The following is a 22,028-nucleotide window of genomic DNA, read 5'->3' as shown; positions in this document are numbered from 1 at the left end:
TTGGTCTTTTTATTGGTTTATTGTGAACCTTTGGCACCTGTAAAACTTATAGTATAGAGCAAACTAGTTAGTTCAATTATTTGTGTTGGGCAATTCAACCACCAAAATCAATTAGAAAAAGGTGTAATCCTATTTTCCTTTCAGAGACCTTGTTTAGAAAACAGCCTTGCTACTAAGGAGCAGGAACCGAAGGTTTGGCAAGTGGTCCCCAAGCTAGGAAGGGCCTTACAGAATCACACATGTAATATCTGATAATGCATATATGTTGCAGACTTTGCAAGGTGATGAACTACCTAAAGCATTGAATGATCGTTTTATGAAGCGTTACCATCCAAGTGTGTGGCAGGATGCTTAAAGAACCGATGTTTACACATCATATTGCTAATGCCTTGTACCTGGTGTTTTTAGTTCTCTCAACTTTCCCAAAAGGGAGGGGCATGTGTTGAGCACCATATGTGCCACCTAGGAAAGGTCAGACGGTCCGGCTCTGTTGTCGGACGGTCCAGGCCACGGACGGTCCGCCCTAGGTGCGGACAATCTGCGAGTTAATTAGATCAGGCGTGATTAACCCCTTTTCCGTGCATGTTTATCTATCTAAACTCGAGGATTCTGTTGGGGGACGCCTAGGAACGAGTTCGTACCCCCTCTTATATATAGGAAGGGGTATGACCGATTGTAGGCACCAACAATGGAACCAAATCAATATATCTTCCGTTCCTTTACTTTTTATCCTAGGAGTAGCCAGTAATGTAGCCTTCTTCATATCTACCTTCACCTCTCTACGACTATACGTCGTCTGGAGGCATCTTGGATGGCATGCCGATGCCGATCCCAAGACAACCCTAGTATCTCTCCTCCGTGATGGGGTCCCTCCTGGGGGCAAGATCCAAGTGTTGTTGGTGAATGGCACCGCCCCTGCGCACACGCGGACCGCCCGACCCTAGGCCGCGTACTGTCCGCACCGCCGTAGGGAGCCCGCCAAGCGTAACAACTCCCAGTGATTGACGATCAGATCAGTGCCAATAAATAGTAAAAGTGATAGCCTAGAATCTGCTCAGAGCTAACACATCCTATCCAATTCCACTGCGGATCCGTTCAAAGTGCCAAACAGTCGATCAGATAAATGTCAACGGTTAGTCCAACGACCGACTAGCAGGACAAGGAAGCTGGCATCAAGGTATTGCAACAACCATAAGAGCTACTTTGGGAGCCACAAATCCGGAGGGGATTGAAGGTGCTAGAATCTCCTTCTTATTCAATTTCTCTGATCGGGCATCAAGGTACCGCCGACTAGCAGGACAAGGAAGCTAGCATCAAGGTACCACAGCAACCATAAGAGCTAGTTTGGGAGCCACAAATCTGGAGGCCACAAATAAGAAGGGGGATTCTAGCCCCTCCAATCCCTCCGGTTTTCTAGCTCCCAAACTAGCCTTAACGTATTACCGTGCACCAGGCCGTGTTCACAATCACAGAACAATGTGCTAGTTTCTATCAACCGATGAGCCTTAGACAACGGGACGTCTCGTAGATCACCGGCTTCACCTTGCCAGCAGCGACGGCGGGCCACACGTTCCATTAATTCCATGGGGACCAGGTCACGGAGGCGGAAGGCGTCGGCAGACTGGCCCTTCCATTCGTGAAGGCACTCCTCCGTGATGTGCTTGTAGTCGAGTTGGCCCCTGCAGAGGTGAAGTCGTGAAGAGGCGGCGCGCTCGCCGGAGCGCGGTGGGCGCGGGGCGGGGCCACGGGCGCCATGGTGGGCCATAGGGACGAGCGTTGCGAGCACGAGAGGAAGAAGAGGTCAGGCATACAGGAACGGTGAGAGGAACCTTCCATTGTGAGCGTTCGCGTCCCGTAGTTTCGGGCTCAACGCAGGGATAAAAAAGGTTTTTTTTAAGGTTGTGTCCTTAGTTTTTGCTGGTATCCTCATTCTTACCATTAGTCGTATTTTTTTCAGTTTTACTCTTTCAGTGCTATAGAGTAGAAAGGCAAAACTGAAAAAAAAATTATGACTAAGGGTAAAAATGAGAAAGGTGACAAAACTTAGGGTATTAATTTAAAAACGAAGATTATTTTGACGGACACCTACCCAAAGCATGCAGTTAGCAACACGATCACGGAGATTAAAATGATATTCAACAAAAGCCCTCTCTAGTTAGCAGTTCGTGGTCACGGCAAGCTGTCTTTCCTCAAACATAAACCAAAGCCCCATCCATGAATCGTAAAAGGAAGCAGTCACATCCATGGCCCCACGGATCCTGTCTGTTGTGCGTAAGAGATGCCAAATGGTGTTTTCTTGTGTCTGCATATACATGTTTATTATACCAGCACACAAAGTGGAAGCTGGCCCACAATTTTTTAGTCTGCGAACGGCACTACACACTCTGCTCAGGCCTCAGGCTCAGCATGTGATGTTGTAGTATATAAAGATGACCAAGGGGGTGGCAACTGGCAAGAGGAGGGGACACCGCCGCTCCACTCTCTGCAGCTCATCAGCAGCAGCAGCATCTCTGAGAGAGCCCAGAGTAGGCAACTAGGCATGGAGATCGAGAGGGAAGCTCCGGGTAGCGAGAAGGCGAGGAGCTGGAGAGCTAATGCGGCGGCGGCGGCGGCGGCGCAGGCGCAGCAAGTCTCTAAGACGACGAAGCCTGACGGCGGTGACCAGCCGATGAAGGTTATATACTTGATTGCTGTTTCGCTCGTCGTGAGATTTTTTTTTCTATGGACAAGACTATATAGCTAAAAGCAGTGGATGATGATGTCTCAAACTTCTTCTGGTTCAGGAGCCTGCATGGAAGAGGTTCCTGGCTCATGTTGGGCCAGGGTTTATGGTGTCATTGGCATACCTGGATCCTGGCAACTGTTAGTACTCTATCTCTCTCTCTCTCTCTCTCTCTCTCTCTCTCTCTCTCTCTCTCTCTCTCTCTCTCTCTCTCTCTCTCTCTCTCTCTCTCTCTCTGTGTGTGTGTGTGTGTGTATCTATCTACTGCACGACCATCCCTTTCTTTCTCTCCTCTCTCCTCCCTCACACAGTCTTCTCCGAAACTGAAACAGTGGAGACGGACCTGCAAGCAGGAGCGAACCACCGATACGAGGTACTGCACGCGTACCATTTTCACCGCGCGTCGTTCCAAAAAGCACGCGGCGTTTAATTAATTTGCCGCTCAACGTTTACTACGCGCGGTTCTGCACCTTTTTCATTCGTCGATCTCGCCCCCGCCCGTATCAATCAAATCGATCTCCAAGGCTTTTACTACTACAGAACAGAAGCGATCTCCGATTCCCCAGAAGCAGAACCCTACCTACCTAATTTCTGAGTGCGAGAACAAGGTTTTGCCTTAATTTGCTTTCTCGGCGGTGTCCATCCTTTTCAGCTCCTCTGGGTGATCCTCATTGGCCTCATCTTCGCGCTCGTCATCCAGTCGCTAGCTGCTAATCTCGGAGTGGTGACAGGTGATTCATTTATAATACAACTCGAAGGAAACACCACTCACCGTGCTGCCGTCTACGGATCCAAAAAAAGAGAAAAAATATTACTAAGGCCTTGTTCGTTTGTGCCGGATTGGTGGGTCGGAACGATTCCTGACCGGATTGCTTCTCTAATTTATATAAACTTTGATTAGGCCTTGTTCGTTTTCGTCGGATTGCACCCGGAATCGTTCTAGCTAATCAAAGTTTATATAAATTAGAGAAGCAATCCGGTCAGGAATCGTTCCGACCCACCAATCCGGCAGAAACGAACAAGGCCTTAGCTGGAACGATTCCGGGTGCAATACGATGGAAACGAACAAGACCTAATGGATTTCACTGTAACGACGCATATGCATGCAGGGAGGCATCTCGCCGAGATATGCAAGAGCGAGTACCCCAAGTTCGTGAGGATTTGCCTGTGGATCCTCGCGGAGGTCGCGGTGATCGCCGCCGATATCCCGGAAGGTACGCGGTAACTAATTAGAAGCAGTATGACAAACCTGTGAAGCATACTTTGACCTGGCCGGTCCCTGCTGGTGGTTAATTTTCGGTTAGTTTTGAGTTAATTAATAAGCTGACGAATGAGAATGTGAGAGAATGGACATTAGGTAGTACTTGTTCTATTGTTAATCCAAGCTATAAAGGTACAGCGAGTCTTTGGGTTCTAGTATATATATTTGAATGCTAAAGTCAAGCCCGTGTTAGGATATGGATGGATTGGTGCGAATAATCTCTCCCATTATATGGACGTTCCGTTCGTGCGTGTTGGATCGTCTTGCCATCTGAACAAGAGCTAGCGGCAGCAGCGGAGGAATCCGCACGGACTTGCAGCTTCCAAAGAACAATACTATATATATAGGAGTATAATACTCGGTAATCTATCGCTTTGTTTGTTTGTTTGTTTGTTACTGACAGTATGTGTATACGTTTGCTATATGTTATTTGCAGTTATAGGGACAGCCTTCGCTTTCAACCTCTTGTTCCACATCCCCGTGTGGGTGGGGGTCCTCATCACCGGCTCCAGCACTCTTCTGCTCCTGGGCCTACAGAGATACGGGGTACGCAACGCACGCATATGCGTTGTTTAATTTTGTGTTGATTATTCTTCAATTAATAATGCCGGAACTATATAAATATATATGTAGGTGCGGAAGCTGGAGTTCCTGATCTCGATGCTGGTGTTCGTCATGGCGGCGTGCTTCTTCGGGGAGCTGAGCTTCGTGAAGCCGCCGGCGGTGGACGTGGTCAAGGGGCTCTTCATCCCCAGGCTCAAGGGCGACGGCGCCACCGCGGACGCCATTGCGCTCCTCGGAGCTCTCGTCATGCCGTAAGCTATAGCTAGCTAGCAATAGCATTCAGGGATATTAGCGCTACCACTATATATACTAACCAGGTCAATGACGGATTAATTAACAAGCCAATAATAAGCCTCATATTATATATCTCCGTCTCCGTGTGCATGCATGGCACCGCCCGCAGGCACAACCTGTTCCTGCACTCCGCGCTGGTGCTGTCGAGGAAGACGCCGTCGTCGGTGAGGGGGATCAAGGACGCGTGCCGGTTCTTCCTCTACGAGAGCGGCTTCGCGCTGTTCGTGGCGCTGCTCATCAACATCGCCGTCATCTCCGTCTCCGGCACCGTCTGCTTCTCCGGCAACCTGTCGCCCGAGGACGCCGGCAAGTGCAGCGACCTCTCGCTCGACTCTTCCTCCTTCCTCCTCAAGAACGTGCTGGGCAGGTCCAGTTCGATCGTGTACGGCGTGGCGCTCTTGGCGTCTGGCCAGAGCTCCACCATAACAGGCACCTACTCCGGCCAGTACATCATGCAGGTAGTAATTATTATTATTATTACTATTAGTTGTCTTGCAACAACTTGCTGTTTGACTTCTTATTGGCACATGTCTATAAATTTAACGCTAATGTTATTACTTCGTCAAAAAAAACACTAATAATGTTCAAACACCCAATGAAGTCAACTATATCTATATACGTATGCTAATCCTCTAGTGGGATCCCATCACTGGAGGCTAATTAATCGTTATTGCTCACGCGCGCGCGCAGGGTTTTCTGGACATCAGGATGAAGAAGTGGCTGAGGAACCTGATGACACGCTGCATCGCCATCGCGCCCAGCCTAGTCGTCTCCATCATCGGCGGCTCCAGTGGCGCCGGCCGTCTCATCATCATCGCTTCGGTGGGTTAACTACTCGCATCACATCCCACCTCTCGCCCCAGTGGCCTGTCCACTATATATATCTCAGCTACGACTAGTAGCTCAGCCAGCATATACATGCACATGGTTAATTCTACTCTAACTGTGGATTATTAGAAGGAGGCCTTTTACCCATCACACCTAGCAAAAGGGCACCAGCACGTGTAAATATACTACTCCCTTGTGGATGCACACATCATAGTAATTAAAGCGCGCAAAGGGTTCTTTCTCGAATGATTGATAATTAACTTAACCGTGTAGTAATTAATCAATTCCCGGCCGGCTCGTGCGTGCGTATGCAGATGATCCTGTCCTTCGAGCTGCCGTTCGCTCTCATCCCGCTCCTCAAGTTCAGCAGCAGCAGCAGCAAGATGGGGCCCCACAAGAACTCCATCTATGTAAGCATTCCTCATCACTCGCATATATATGCATTGTCTGCACTCTTTTTGTAGCCTTTTGAGATCGAGATGCCCGGCAGAGACACTTCACGCTGGCATGACGACCTAGCTAGCCTTGCACAGAACATTTGCATCTATCCGTGCATGCATGCATCCCATGCATGTTCTGCTCGATCAATTATAATATATTGCATATACGAGCTCGTCATCATCACACGCATGCATGCCTTGCAGTTGCAGTGTCCACTACTGAATTGCATGCATGAGGCAGATCTAGCACGCATACATGTACGCAGGAGCCATATATTATACATATACATATGCATGTATATTGATTCGTTTAGGATTTGATGTGTGCAAGATCATCGTGTTCTCGTGGCTGCTGGGGCTGATGATCATCGGCATCAACATGTACTTCCTGAGCACCAGCTTCGTGGGGTGGCTCGTCCACAACTCGCTCCCCAAGTACGCCAACGTGCTCGTCGGCCTGCTCGTCTTCCCCCTCATGCTCGTCTACGTCGTCGCCGTCATCTACCTCACCTTCAGGAAGGACACCGTCGTCACCTTCGTCGCCGACTCCGCCCAGCTGGCCGTGGTCGACGCCGAGAAGGCCAACAAGGCGGCGGCGGCCGCCGGCGACGACGACGACGACCGGCCCGTGCCGTTCCGGCAGGACCTCGCGGACATCCCTCTGCCGGAGTAGCGTAGCGCTACAGATTAATTAAACACTCTCCCTGTCTTCTTCAAGTATAAATATAAATATATATACACATATATAGCCAGTTGTACGTATATATACGCACGTACGCGTGGTGTTTCGTCTTTTGGACGACTCAATATATGATTGCTCGTAGCCGTAGATATGCATGGCTGCTCCAGCCTCCAACTAGTATTATTTAGCAAGATGCATGGCGGGGGCTTAGATGTTAAATTATTTTTAGCGTTAATGCAAGCACTCAAACGTCGGTGTCTGCTGCATGCTTCACCCACTATACTGCCTGTCTGTGGTTTTGGGAAATTGAGAATGTAGGGGAAGTATGTAGCACACCACACTAGCAGCGGAATGTGCGAACATATGTGCTGTATATTGCTGCAGGCTGCAGCTGGCACTTGACAGTGACGTGACCGCCCCTGTGCTCCTTTGTTTGACGACGTGGGATAGAATACAAATATACTATCCCCTACGATTGGTTGCCGCACAAACAACAGTAGCGAAGGACGCGGCGTGGATCTAGCCTGCTCGGATTCTTTTTCACCACCTGCACCACCAAGTTCCACAAAAGTAATGGTTGAGCAATGATATACATATTTAAAAAAGACAAAAAAAAGCACTAGTGTTTCAGAGTGATTTAATTTAAGGCATTGATGGGCGGGCGCCACCGTGTCTAAGACATCGATGGGTAAAGGCGATTTATTTAGCACATCACTGCATAAAATAGAACAGGGAAAATTGCACCATACAGCCACCAAAATTCAGAGTTAGTCCTTACGACAAAAAAAAAGTAGACTGGAGAAAGAAATAAACACTACCGGAATCGGGCACTTTGAAGCACTCGGCAAAGCCCGAAAAACACTCGGCAAAAATAGCTCGACGAACAGTATATCGGCAACAACTTCTTTGTCGAGTACTTTTTATCGAGTTGCCGAGTGTCACTCGGTACTCGATAAAGAAAAGCCGCCGTCACGGTGCCTGATAGCGGAGACGGCGCCCTTACCGAGTGTTATAGGTGACACTCGGCAAAGAAATTACCTTTGTCGAGTGTCACCTATTACACTCGACAAAGAGATTACCTCTTTGCCGAGTGTCCACCATCCTACACTCGGTAAAGGTTCCACCAGCGGGGCCCTTTGTCAGTTTCTTTGTCGAGTGCCCGAAGCTTGGCGCTCGGCAAAGATCGTCAGCTATAGACGGCTGCTGACGGCCCTTTGTCGAGCGCCGCCATTCGCCGAGTGTCTTTGCCGAGTGTATTTCTGTGCCGAGTAGGGATGAAAACGGGACGGGTACCCGGAACGGGTATCGGATACGGGTACCAAAACGGGACGTAATTTCGGATACGGATACGGGTATTTTGTTTGTCGGGACGGATACGGGTATTACCCGGATATTGAACCTCGGATACGGGTAGGATACGGAATCACTAATACCCGGTCAGTACCCGAAAATCCCGGGTCGGATACGGGTACCCGGAATTCGGGTACCCGTTTTTTCTTTTTCTGCATAATATAGTTATAAAATCATAACTTTTACATATGAAATCAGATGAAGATAAAGTTTATATGAAAATTGTAGAGCTTGAAGAGATCTATGACTTTGTAATACATCATGTTTTTGTTTAAACAATATTTTAATGATTTAATTGTATTTTGATGATTTTCTATGACAAGAAATTAATAATACATAAATAGCCTCAAAAAATTGTGAAATTTTACGGAGATACAACGTATGTCCATATGTAACCATAAAAAATGTTTGGATCATAAGATCTATAAGATGCCCACATTTCTTTCCTTTCACTTTCACTTATTTGTATGAGTTACATGTGAAATTAGTGTAAGTATCCAAGTTTCAATATAATCAGTACTTCACTTTATCATTTTCATACGAGGACTTGAGTTATCTTCATATAAAATGTTTATTAGTTTTTGTAACTTATTTGCAAATTTTTAGAACTAGAATATTTTATGAATTTTAAATATTGCGGTGTTGGTTCTACAATGTTCTTGTGATAAGCAACTTTGAACTGCATGATGTCAATTTTATCGGTTTCCTTTCTTACATCTGATGTATCATATACATGATTATGTATTGCTTAACTTATGGATGGTTGGACAATTAATATCATCGGATGAACTACCCGACAATTATTCGGTACCTACCCGAGTAATATCCGTTATCCGTTTCTTACCCGTCCGGATTATTACCCAGTCCCGTCTTGTATCCGTCCCGAATCTTAACTACCCGTATCCGGTCCCGTATCCGAGAGAAATACATTAGGGTAGGATACGGGATGACCCTATATCCGGCTGTATCCGTCCCGTTTTCATCCCTAGTGCCGAGAGTCCTGCTCTCGGTAAACGCGATCGTTACTGAGAGCGGGACTTTGTCAAGTACCCGATAGAAAGCACTCGGCAAAGCGCCGATCACTCGGCAAAGAGCCGGATTCCAATAGTGAAAGATGCACTCACCGTCCCCTACAAGAAGACTAGAACAAACCAAAAATAAAGTTGGGTATCATAAATTGTTTGATAGACCGTTTTAAAAGAGTACTGCTACTAGCTAGAACTGTCTAAGCATGGTTATTTTAACTCTCTAGTCGCGTTCATATGCAAAAGAAGGTAGTAGAGTAAGCATGGTTATATAATGTGGGCACTCAGTTGTATCCTATCCAACGTAAAATTAATGGCGACACGTCACCCGTATTATAGATCAGAATTCGAAATAGAAATGTGGAAGCAAATCTAAAGTCCCTGATATCATCCGTCTGTATCCGATTTTAATTTGGTTTGCAACCTTAAGATTTAGACTTTACTCCTTTTAAAGTTATACTCGTTTCTTAAATTAATAATAATAAAGGGCAGACATTTTGTCCGGACACAACGTACACATATATGCATCGTCCTCGGATCCACTAGCTAGATGCTTTATTCTTCCTATTCATTTTTAAGATATCACATATACACAGTACCTGACGGATGAAATATCTACTACGTACGTACACACTTTTTGTCATTACCCGTGCGTGGTAGCCATAACGCACAACATTTTGTTTATATATGTTGATTGGTCGCTTATACGAGCCCAATCCAACTAACTCATGCAAACAACCACCAACGAGCTAGTCGCCTAAAAATGAAAAAAAATGTAAACATTGAGTAATTCTATTTTATTTATATATGCTTTTTATTCTTCCTATTCTATTTTTATGTCTATATTCAAATTGATGATGATGAATCTAGACATATATATAAAACATATACATCAAGTATTGTATTAACTCATTAAGTAACTAAAATAAATTTTTAATTTAGGACAGAGAGAGTATATATTATCTATTAGACACGCAAATTAAAGCAACAACTTGTTTGGGTTCTTCGACAGTTTATCTATATATACAGTACCCCGGCCGTATTGTATGTGGCCATGTGCATATATGTGTTCGCCTCTCTCAAATTTTAAAGTCAAAAGGTCAGAGCTAATGGCGACATCTCCCATTCCATCTGTAGGTCATTCATTCTTGAGTCCATATACAATTAGGGATGGCAACGGGTACATACCCATCGGGTAGTACCATTCCATACCCATACCCATCAAAAAATATTCTACCCGTCGGGTTACCCATATATACTCGCGGGTATAAAATCTTACCCATACCCGTACCCGCGCGGGTATTTTTACCCGTCGGGTAACCCGTACCCGCTAGGAAAGTCTTAAATTCTAATATACCAATCACTCAAAATATTAAATAAACATATAAAAACAACTTCAACTTCACATATAACAAATCATATGATTACATAACTTGGTATCTAGACAAATGATAGCTAGAGAAGGGTTTTATTTTAGCTAAGATGGGCTCTATTAGATGGTTATAGTTGTATTGATGCGGGTATATTTTACCCATGGGTAGACGGGTATGGGTAGTTGCAACCCGTACCCGTACCCGTCTACCCAACGGGTAGAGGTTTTTACCCATTAACATACCCGCGGGTAGAGAAATCATCCCGTACCCGCCTTCATATCGGGTAAAACCCGTCGGGTATTCGGGTTTCGGGTACCCATTGCCATCTCTATATACAATGTCCTAAGAGTCCATGAGAGTTTGTTATCAATTATGTCTATGATCACATCATTCTGTATTATTTTCGCCCACACTGCTGTTTTAATATGTAAACCCGACAGGATGTGACCTGACACTAGTAGCCAGTTGCTGCAGTCACGCACCTTCTTCTCGGTTATCCTACTGTGCAGATTAATTAAGCGTGTGACTCTGTAGCATATCTCATCGATCAGTTATGCGGAAGCCAACGTCGTTGACCCAACCTTGTGGATTGGAGGCACAGCCGGCCACGTCCCTTTGGGAGTGGACATCATCATATTCTCTCACCTAAATAGTATACGTGGAGATGTTAAATGCATGACACTAATCCGAATAATTGTGGATATTAATTATTAGCTAGGTCAAAATGATAACCGTTCCCTTATTCTTCGAAGAAGATGGAGTAGATCGAGCCGCCTTTAAATACTTGGCTCGATCTCGATCTGTTCCAATGAGACGAATGAAAGCTATTGGTCCTTTGTTAAATAATACGGGTTACTTAGATAATCAAGTCAGCAGAGAACACAATATAGCACATGAGAATGTATCTACTCAAATATCATTAGTTCAAGTTATCAGTCCTTTGTTAATGGTAGTACTCGACAAAGAAGCCGTTGCCGATGTACTGTTCGTCGAGCTCTCTTTGCAGAGTCACACTTGATAAAGTTTTTGCCAAGTGTTTGTCGGGCTTTGCCGAGTGCTTCAGACATTCGGCAAAGCGTCCTATTAGTATATATAGATAAGTGAACAAGCACAACCGTTGTATGTGTTTTGGTGTTTAATGGATTATACCAGTGTGCATTATTTATTCAGTCAAATAAGCCTGTGTAGGAAACCAGAATTTCCTCCAATTATACATTCATTTCACATAAACAAACACAATATATTCATCAACATACATCAACCACATATTCATCAACATCCATCCATCAACAATTCCATCAAACAATCAACAAACACATTTACTTATCAATATATGTTCATCAAACATATATATATCCATCAATAATAATTCCATACATCCATCATAACATCTTATTTAACTTGTTCCATTCATATACTAGGTCCATACATCCATCAACATTCAACATTCCAATATCCACGACAAAGATGCAACAAAAGTCCATAAACTAAAAAGACACAACAAACTTCGTGGCCACTAGGGATTATTGGAGTTATGTCCACTACCCCCTGGAAGCGAATAGATTGTTCACGAAGTCTGTACCCGGATCAATCTACAATAACGAACAAAGTCCTCAATTAAAGACAAAAGGCTTATTTATACCATTATACGCATATTAACTAAAACTCAATCCGCATATTAACTAACCATCAATCCACATATTAACTAATTGATGAAAATTTCAATTGAACTAAACATCAACTATATTTTAACTAACACTAGTTTGTCCAAGAAAACTCTAGAATTTCATTTAATTATTTTGTGGTAGCTATAACTGGTTTTGTTTACCTTTTCCTGCAAGGTGGTGGGGTGGCACGTAGGCCGGCACCTCGGTAGCTAGAGGGCGGGTAGCACCGGTGAAGCTGAGTGGCGACGCGCAGGGCGGCGACGCACTAGCCGGCGCTGGCGGGGCAGCGACGCGCGACTTTGACGAGGCGGCGGGGTAGCGCGCGAGGGGGGCGTGAGTGCACGGGCGGGACAGCGGCGCACGGAGGGGGCGAGTAGCGGCGACGAGGTGCTGGCGGCGCAAAGCTTGGTGGCGGGGTAGCGGCGCGTGGGTAGGGGGGCTACGGTGTAGCTGTGTCGGGAGGCTAATTTTCGCCGGCCGAGCCAGTGGCCGCCGAAAACAAATTAATTTTCGACGGTTTTCGAAGGTGGTCGCCCAAAATTAACTATTTTTGACGGCTATGGGATGTCGGCCGAAAATAATAAAATGTTGCTGGCTATGTGTTTAGCCGCCGAAAATTATTGCAGCCGCCGAAAGTTTTTGGTTTTGATAAGACTTGAACTAATTGTTAGCCTACTAGGTAGCCAAGTTTAGTTAATTAGTCTGAGTTATTTTTTTAGCCTAGCTAGCATCCAAAGAGGATGGCATCTTTATTGGACCGCACATCACCTTAATTATTTGTGCATATATATAAACTGCTACCTTCCAGGAGAACATATATAGAGGAATGCGTATATTGGTATATTATCTCACCAGTCACACACAGTGTTTTGATATGCATATATACGACATGATGTGACCTGCAATAGTTGGTACTCCCTCCGTTTCTTTTTATTTGTCGCTGGATAGTGCAATTTTGCACTATCCAGCGACAAATAAAAAGAAACGGAGGGAGTACATGTTAGAGAAATATACTACTATTTTCTTCCTGATTAAAGTACTAGTATGAATCGTCATCGGCAGCTTATCGCCAAGTTTATTACCATTTTGTATATCTAGTTCAGTGTTACGCAAAAGTCAATGCTGTGAGCATGCATGCATGAACTAGTGTGGACACCGCTAAGCCTACGTTAGCAAGTAAGACGCTAGATTAAACAACACTCTCCCGTCCTAAAAAAAACTGGGGATGGTCGATCGTTCTAGTGATGCAGTGGTCCAATAGAACCGGCACTTCACTTTATGCTACTGAAGATTCTCTCCGTCTCAGCATCCGAACTGACGAAGTCCTACAATAGCAACAGTGGACACAGCTAGACTACTATATATGAATTAGATTATCAGTTAAGTACAGTTTATGTTGGATTAATGTGGGCTTGGCCCAAATTAATATTCAATAATAGTCAATGCTAATGGCCCACTTTAATGCTATGGTGTACTAATTATTTAGTACCATATTGGAAGTTCAAAGGACAAATCAATCAACTTAAATAGGTGGACCATTGGTGCATCTATTGAGAAGTTGAGAAAAGGATGAAGGACAGCCACACGCGCGCGCGCCGCCGCCGGCTCGTGGCTCGTGGTAGATCGGACCCTGGTCCGAATATTCCTTTCAAACGGTTGCGCATTTTGCCTGGAGCGATGACCGTCTTGATAACCTAGTAACGGACGTCAATTACTGTCGTCAGTTTCCAGAGGGCTCTTCCAGTTCTGCGAATTATCTCACGCGAATTGCAAACAACACATTCCCGTCCCATCTTCTGCGAGCACAGAGAGAGTGGGAGAGCAGGCCTCCGAAATCACCGACCGCAGAGATACACTTGCACGGGTGTGCGGGCGATCAAATTTTTGGGGAACGTCTTCGCGACTGCTCGCGTGATCTGTTTGTCCAGCTGCTTCGTCCACAGCTTGCTGTTCGTCGCCTTCCCGAGTTGACGCGTGCTGCTGTTCTTCTTCCCGGCGACCGTTCGAGGGACTGCACAGCGTACATCTTCCTGCACCGACTTCGTACGGCTACATCGAACAAACACACGAGATGTCTCGTGTGAATGGAGCCACTGATGCCTTGAGCATCGGTCCCTCCGCTGGGTACACTCTGTTCTTCGTATTTGTGCAGGTTTCATTGCTGTTTACTGCTTATGCGAGTAGTTATACACACATGCACATACATGTCATCACATATATCGCACTGTTTTTCTGGATTAAATTAAAACTAAAAATGCCTAACTTTCTAACAATCCAAAAATCTGATATTAGGCATTTTTCTGTTAGTGGTTTTGCTGCTGCGTTAAAACCAAGTAAACCTTTTGATGGGACGTTTTACAAGAGATGGCGTAGTAAGATGATACTGTGGTTGACCGCAATGAACTGCTATCACGCCGCACAGGGGAAACCCGAACAGTTCACTCCTGAAGAGGAGAGAATGTTCGACGTTGCCGATAACCTGTTTCGAGGCGCCGTGATTGGCGCTCTTGCCAACAAGTATGTTGATTCTTATCTAACGTGCACATCTGCAAAAGAGTTATGGGATGCATTAGATGAGAAGTTTGGTGTTTCTGATGCTGGTAGCGAGCTGTACATCATGGAGCAGCTATTTGACTATAAGATGGTGGAAAACCGTCCTGTAGTTGAACAGGCTCATGAAATACAGGCACTGGCTAAAGAACTCGAACAATTCCCATGTGTCTTGCCTGACAAGTTCGTGGCCGGCGGTATTATCGCTAAACTGCCACCTTCTTGGACGGACTTTGCTACCACTCTAAAACATAAGAGACAAGAGTTTAGCGTGGCTGAGCTTATTGGTTCTCTTGATGTTGAGGAGAGGGCGAGAGCAAAAGACACTCGTGGAAAAGGAGTTGAGACTTCTAGTGCCAATATGGTACAAAAGAAGAACTCCAATGCATCACATAATAATAAAAAGAAGAACAAGCAACAGAATGCCACGAAGCCCAAGCAGGCATCCTCGTTCAAAAAGAAGAACAAAGGAGCTGGTTGCTTTGTTTGCGGGAGTACTGATCATTGGGCAAGCGCTTGTCCAGACCGCAAATTTAAGCAAGAGAAAAAACCAGCTCAAGAGAAGAAAACAGTAAACATGGTTGTTAGCGAGACTGCAGAAGGAACATCGGGGTATGGTAATCTTTTACCAACTGTTCTTTCAGTGTGTAAATCCCCTGAGTGGTGGGCTGATACCGGTGCTAATATTCATGTGTGTGCTGATATTTCTTTATTTTCTTCTTATCAGTGCAAAGGGACTGGAGCCTTGCTGATGGGGAACGGATCACATGCGCGTGTTCTTGGTGTTGGTACAGTCATTCTGAAGTTTACTTCGGGAAAGACGGTGCTATTGAAGAACGTGCAGCATGTCCCCTCCATCAAAAAGAATCTAGTTAGTGGCTCTCAATTGTGTCGAGATGGCTACAAAATTGTCTTTGAGTCTAATAAATGTATACTGTCTAAGTATGGAACGTTTGTTGGAAAAGGCTATGACAGCGGAGGCTTGTTCCGCTTATCTTTGCATGATGCGTGTAATAAGTCTGTGAACAATGTTGTTTCGAATGAGTCGTATATTTGGCATTCACGACTTTGTCATATCAATTTTGGTTGTGTCTCGCGGTTAGCAGATTTAAATTTAATCCCGAAATTTGATTTAGTCAAAGGTTCTAAGTGCCAGGTGTGCGTGCAATCTAAGCAACCTCGCAAGCCTCACAAGGCTGCGGAGGCGAGGAATTTGGCACCACTAGACTTAATACATTCCGATTTATGTGAGATGAACGGAATATTGACTAAAGGAGGCAAGCGATATTTTATTACTTTTATCGATGACTCTACTAGATTTTGTTATGTGTATCTCTTAAAATCAAAAGATGAAGCTTTGCATTATTTTAAGACCTACAAAGCTGAAGTTGAAAATCAACTCGAGAGGAAAATTAAACGGTTAAGGTCTGATCGTGGTGGAGAATATTTTTCGGATGATTTTTCTGATTTTTGTGTGGAACATGGTATTATTCATGAGAGGACACCGCCATACTCACCACAATCCAATGGGGTTGCTGAAAGAAAGAACCATACTCTAACTGATTTGGTTAACGCCATGTTAGAGACTTCAGGGCTATCTAAGGAATGGTGGGGTGAGGCGATCTTGACGGCGTGTCATGTCCTGAATAAAGTTCCCACAAAGAACAAAGAAATCACACCATTCGAGGAATGGGAAAAGAAGAAATTAAATATCTCCTATTTGCGCACCTGGGGTTGTTTGGCTAAAGTGAATGTGCCAATTAACAAGAAGCGCAAATTAGGACCGAAAACTGTTGATTGTGTTTTCCTTGGGTATGCTTTCCACAGCATTGGATATAGGTTTTTAATTATAAACTCTGGAGTACCGGACATGTTGGTTGGTACAATTATGGAGTCCAGAGATGCTACGTTTTTTTAGGACGAATTTCCCATGAAAGCTACACATGATACGTCTAATGATGAACCAACGATACCCCATGAGCATTTTATTCCGGTAGAACACACTGAGGAATCCCATATACATAATCATGTGGAAAATGACAATGTATCAACTCGAAAGAGTAAGAGACCAAGGATTGCAAAGTCCTTTGGTGATGATTACATTGTATATCTTGTGGATGACACACCAAGTACCATTGAAGAGGCATATTCCTCTCCTGATGCTGACTTTTGGAAGGAAGCAATAAGGAGTGAGATGGATTCTATTATGTCTAATGCAACTTGGGAGGTAGTTGAGCGTCCTTATGGGTGTAAGCCCATTGGAAGTAAATGGGTGTTCAAGAAAAAACTTAGGCCTGATGGTACTATTGAAAGGTACAAGGCGAGGCTTGTAATTAAAGGCTATTCACAGAAGGAAGGTGAGGATTTCTTTGATACTTATTCACCTGTGGCTCGATTGACCACAATTCGTGTGCTACTTTCTTTGGCTGCCTCTCATGGTCTACTCGTCCATCAAATGGATGTTAAGACAGCATTCCTAAATGGAGAGCTAGATGAGGAAATTTACATGGAGCAGCCAGCTGGGTTTGTAGCAAACGGTCAAGAAGGCATGGTGTGTAAATTATTGAAATCTTTATATGGCCTAAAACAAGCACCTAAGCAATGGCATGAAAAGTTCGATAGAACTTTGACATCTGCCGGTTTTGTTGTGAACGAAGCAGACAAGTGTGTATACTATCGGTATGGTGGGGGCGAGGGAGTAATTTTATGCCTATATGTTGATGACATTCTAATCTTGGGGACGAGTCTTGATGTGATTAAAGAGACAAAAGACTTTCTGTCTAATAATTTTGAAATGAAAGATTTGGGAGAAGCTGATGTTATTCTTAACATTAAGCTACTGAGAGAAGGCATTGGTGGGATCACACTTGTGCAATCCCATTATGTGGAAAAGGTTTTGAGTCGCTTTAGTTTTAGCGAATGTGAACCTGCTCCAACGCCTTATGATCCTAGTAAGCTATTAAAGAAAAATCGAAGGATAGCTAGGGATCAATTGAGATATTCCCAAATAATTGGTTCACTCATGTATTTAGCTAGCGCTACGAGGCCTGACATCTCATTTGCTGTGAGCAAACTTAGTCGATTTGTTTCAAATCCGGGAGATGATCACTGGCGTGCTCTTGAGAGAGTTTTGCGCTATCTAAAGGGTACTATGAGTTTAGGCATCCATTATACCGGGTATCCAACAGTTCTGGAGGGTTATTGTGATGCAAACTGGATATCTGATGCTGATGAGATATATGCCACAAGTGGATATGTGTTTTCACTTGGAGGTGGTGCTGTTTCATGGAAGTCTTGCAAGCAGACCATCTTAACGAGGTCAACTATGGAAGCAGAACTCACAGCATTAGATACCGCTTCAGTTGAGGCTGAGTGGCTTCGTGAACTCCTTATGGATTTACCGGTGGTTGAAAAACCTGTGCCGGCTATTTCCATGAACTGTGATAATCAGACTGTGATAATTAAGATAAACAGTTCTAAGGATAATATGAAGTCGACAAGGCACATAAAGAGGCGTTTGAAATCTGTCAGGAAATTGAGAAACTCCGGAGTAATAGCGTTGGATTATGTCCATACGTCTAAAAATCTGGCAGATCAATTTACTAAGGGGTTATCACGTAGTGTGATAGATAGTGCATCAAGTGAGATGGGCATGAGACCCACCTAAAGTTTATCATAGTGGTAACCTGTTCTATGTGATCGGAGATCCCGTGAATTAGAATGGTGAAACAAGCTAGTGGTAGACTGAGAGGAAAGACCCTTAATAAGGCTCATTTCAGATGCGTATCTTTCCTTACTGTAAGGTAGGTTGGTGTTTACACCTTAATATGTTCCAAGTGGCTTTGTGAAGCTAAGATGTTGTCCTACAGAACATCTTTAGAGGAACATACCTATATGGGTTAACTGCTAGTCACAGTTTATGAGATCTGGGTGGTTTCTAGATACCCATGAAAGGCTATGGAGTTTGACTTATATGCTCCAACCAGAGGGGATGCGTTCAGCAATCTAGTACTGCTAAAGAGTTTAGATGAAACTCATTCCACGCAAAACTGCCAATTCAAGGCCTAGTCCATTGTGCAGTTGTGGTCAAGTGTAGTCTAAGTTCTAGGTGGATGTTCAACTTAACAGTCTCCATCGAAACACCAGTATATCAAACGTTTGAGATGATGAGAGCTTTTTAGTGTGACTTAGCATTTGGTGGGGATTGTTGGATTAATGTGGGCTTGGCCCAAATTAATATTCAATAATAGTCAATGCTAATGGCCCACTTTAATGCTATGGTGTACTAATTATTTAGTACCATATTGGAAGTTCAAAGGACAAATCAATCAACTTAAATAGGTGGACCATTGGTGCATCTATTGAGAAGTTGAGAAAAGGATGAAGGACAGCCACACGCGCGCGCGCCGCCGCCGCCGCCGCCGGCCGGGCCGGGCCGTGGCCGTGGCCGTGGCTCGTGGCTCGTGGCAGATCGGACCCTGGTCCGAATATTCCTTTCAAACGGTTGCGCATTTTGCCTGGAGCGATGACCGTCTTGATAACCGTCCGTTTCCTGTCTTATGGCTAGTAACAGACGTCAATTACTGTCGTCAGTTTCCAATTCTAATGCGCGACCGTTTCTGTCCGTTGTTCTTCTCCCTCCTTCTGACCGCCTATAAGAATGGAGAGGGAGGGCTCTTCCAGTTCTGCGAATTATCTCACGCGAATTGCAAACAACACATTCCCGTCACATCTTCTGCGAGCACAGAGAGAGTGGGAGAGCAGGCCTCCGAAATCACCGACCGCAGAGATACACTTGCACGGGTGTGCGGGCGATCAGATTTTTGGGGAGCGTCTTCGCGACTGCTCGCGTAATCTGTTTGTCCAGCTGCTTCGTCCACAGCTTGCTGTTCGTCGCCTTCCCGAGTTGACGCGTGCTGCTGTTCTTCTTCCCGGCGACCGTTCGAGGGACTGCACAGCGTACATCTTCCTGCACCGACTTCGTACGGCTACATCGAACAAACACACGAGATGTCTCGTGTGAATGGAGCCAGTGATGCCTTGAGCATCGGTCCCTCCGCTGGGTACACTCTGTTCTTCGTATTTATGCATGTTTCATTGCTGTTTACTGCTTATGCGAGTAGTTATACACACATGCGCATACATGTCATCACATATATCGCACTGTTTTCTGGATTAAATTAAAACTAAAAATGCCTAACTTTCTAACAGTTTAAAGCATGACTAATTAATTAACCTGCCAAGCAGGCTCTAGTTCCGTTGTCCATTTCAGTATCATTTCCTACAGAAGGAATCGTCCAAGGGCACAGGCTATCTGGCTATGAAACCACATAGATTCTCTTTTTTTTGTAATCTGTTGTTTTTTTACATTTGTATTGCCATTTATATATATGATTTGTATTGCCATTTAGAAAACGTATGCAGCTAGTAGTAAACCAAATTTACGTCGTGGTAAATCGTACTGATATTGACGTCACAAACGAAACGAAAGCACTCTGATCCATCAACAACAACAAGAAGCAAAGGGACAATGTATGCAAATATTCTTTTCCATATAATGCCGATCACGGATTCGAATGAGCATGAGTATGATTGATGGGCCCCAGCAACACCCGTACAGTATCCACGTAATGATATCGCAACCTGATTGCTATGTATGCGCGGAGTTCAATCATCCAAAACCCAAATCGTTGCTACATTGCCCCTATATATATATATATATATATATATATATATATATATATATATATATATATATATATATATATATATATATATATATATATATACACACGACGGCACTAAAATGGCATCCATGTGTATTTTAGTTCGTGGATGCACAGACCCCAATACTCCCTGTCCGACCAGAGCACCTAACATTCCGAGCACGTCTCCTTATAAGAGCACGTTCTCGGCCCTCCTGTACGCGCGCCTCCCTGCCCCCCGCTGTCGTCGCACGCCTCCCTATCCCCGCGCGTTGCAATTAATGATTGCAACTGCGTGGTTTGTTGATTTTTTGTTGTGACGTTTGTTGCTTGTTGATTGCAACTAGGGGTATCCTCTAATTGCAAACTTGAGTCTCTGTTTTTACTTCTTGATTACCATTGCATGTTGTGTTGTTACTCCAATTGCAATGTTTGTTGCTTGTTGATTGCAACTAGGGGTATCCGCTAATTGCAAACTTGAGTCTCTGTTGTTGCTCCAGTTGCAACGTTTGTTGCTTGTTGATTGCAACTAAGGGTATCCTCTAATTGCAAACTTGAGTCTGAAGTGAAAAGGTTCTGTCGGGAGCGTGTGGGAGGGACGAAGACGAAGCGTCGGTTCGACCTGGGTGGGGCGGTTGGCTCGGACTAGGTGCTCCTGGCGCGTAGGTTCGGCCTGGGTGCATTCTTTATATTGAATGCACCCAAGTGTAATATATAAATACAGTGTATGTATATATACATATATATAATAGGTATATAATAGGTATATTAGAAGCTCTGAGGTTCAAATAGTTAGAGGATGCCTAGTCCGACCACTCCTACGATCTGGTCTAGCCCGGGCCCCCACCCACTCTCCAAGTCAGACTGTCCCACGTATGTGCATGCAAAAAAAGAAATACATGCATGAGTCAAACACATTTCCTCGTGCAAATAAATTTAGAAAAGAGATGTATGGTAGTTTCTATTTTTAAATGCTTTATTTCCTCGATAAATATAGAATCACTGTAACACCCAGACAGCTAGGCTCCTCAGGAACAGTTTATGATATATACTAATAATAAATATGCTACACGGTGTAGATATTTATGCAATTCCGTACATTGCGTAAAAATCTGTTATCCGTTGCATGCAGATAAATTTAGGGTGGAAAGGATGTGCGTTAAAAGGAAATGAATTGGTATGCATGGAAACTCGTTAGAACTAGTTTATGATATATACTGATACTAATTATGCTACACGGTGTAGGTATTTATGCAATTCGGTACACTGCGTAAAAATATGTTTCCTGCTGCATGCAAAAAAATTAGGAAGACAAGATGGGCGATGAAAGAAAATGAATTGGCATGCATGCAAAAAAATCTTATTTAAATGTTTTATTTCCTCCATAAATATATGATCGCTTCAACAGCCATGCAATTAGGCTAGTTAGAAACAATTTATGATATATACTTATACAAATTATGCTACATAGTGTAGATATTTATGCAATGCGGCACACTATATAAAAAAACTGGCATGTGATTCACTGGTGGACGCATCTCCAGGTTCGAGCGTAAAACCTTAAGTT

General features: G+C 44.3%; 1 protein-coding gene across 1 annotated transcript; it reads left to right on the top strand.

The window, feature by feature from the left end:
• The first annotated feature begins 2,399 nt into the window (after positions 1-2,399).
• On the top strand, positions 2,400-6,936 carry LOC100280443 (uncharacterized). Its single transcript, NM_001367937.1, has 11 exons — positions 2,400-2,674; positions 2,784-2,862; positions 3,055-3,095; positions 3,375-3,453; positions 3,832-3,936; positions 4,420-4,529; positions 4,617-4,798; positions 4,951-5,299; positions 5,532-5,663; positions 5,984-6,079; positions 6,441-6,936. Exons 1-11 carry the CDS (start codon positions 2,540-2,542, stop codon positions 6,780-6,782), a joined length of 1,650 nt encoding a protein of 549 aa, NP_001354866.1. The 5' UTR covers positions 2,400-2,539; the 3' UTR covers positions 6,783-6,936.
• Positions 6,937-22,028: the final 15,092 nt, after the last annotated feature.

The sequence above is a fragment of the Zea mays genome, chromosome 7 (assembly GCF_902167145.1).
Source record: "Zea mays cultivar B73 chromosome 7, Zm-B73-REFERENCE-NAM-5.0, whole genome shotgun sequence".
Lineage (NCBI taxonomy): Eukaryota > Viridiplantae > Streptophyta > Magnoliopsida > Poales > Poaceae > Zea > Zea mays.
The sequence above is the reverse complement of the archived record's forward strand: the minus strand, read 5'-3'. Positions and strand labels throughout refer to the sequence as shown.

Excerpts from the sequence above, each read along its gene's own strand:
- LOC100280443 (NM_001367937.1), top strand. The coding sequence starts at position 2,540 with ATGGAGATCGAGAGGGAAGCTCCGGGTAGCGAGAAGGCGAGGAGCTGG. Across the intron at positions 2,675-2,783 it reads GCGGTGACCAGCCGATGAAG|GAGCCTGCATGGAAGAGGTT; the intron begins GTTATATACTTG and ends CTTCTGGTTCAG. Across the intron at positions 2,863-3,054 it reads ATACCTGGATCCTGGCAACT|TGGAGACGGACCTGCAAGCA; the intron begins GTTAGTACTCTA and ends AAACTGAAACAG.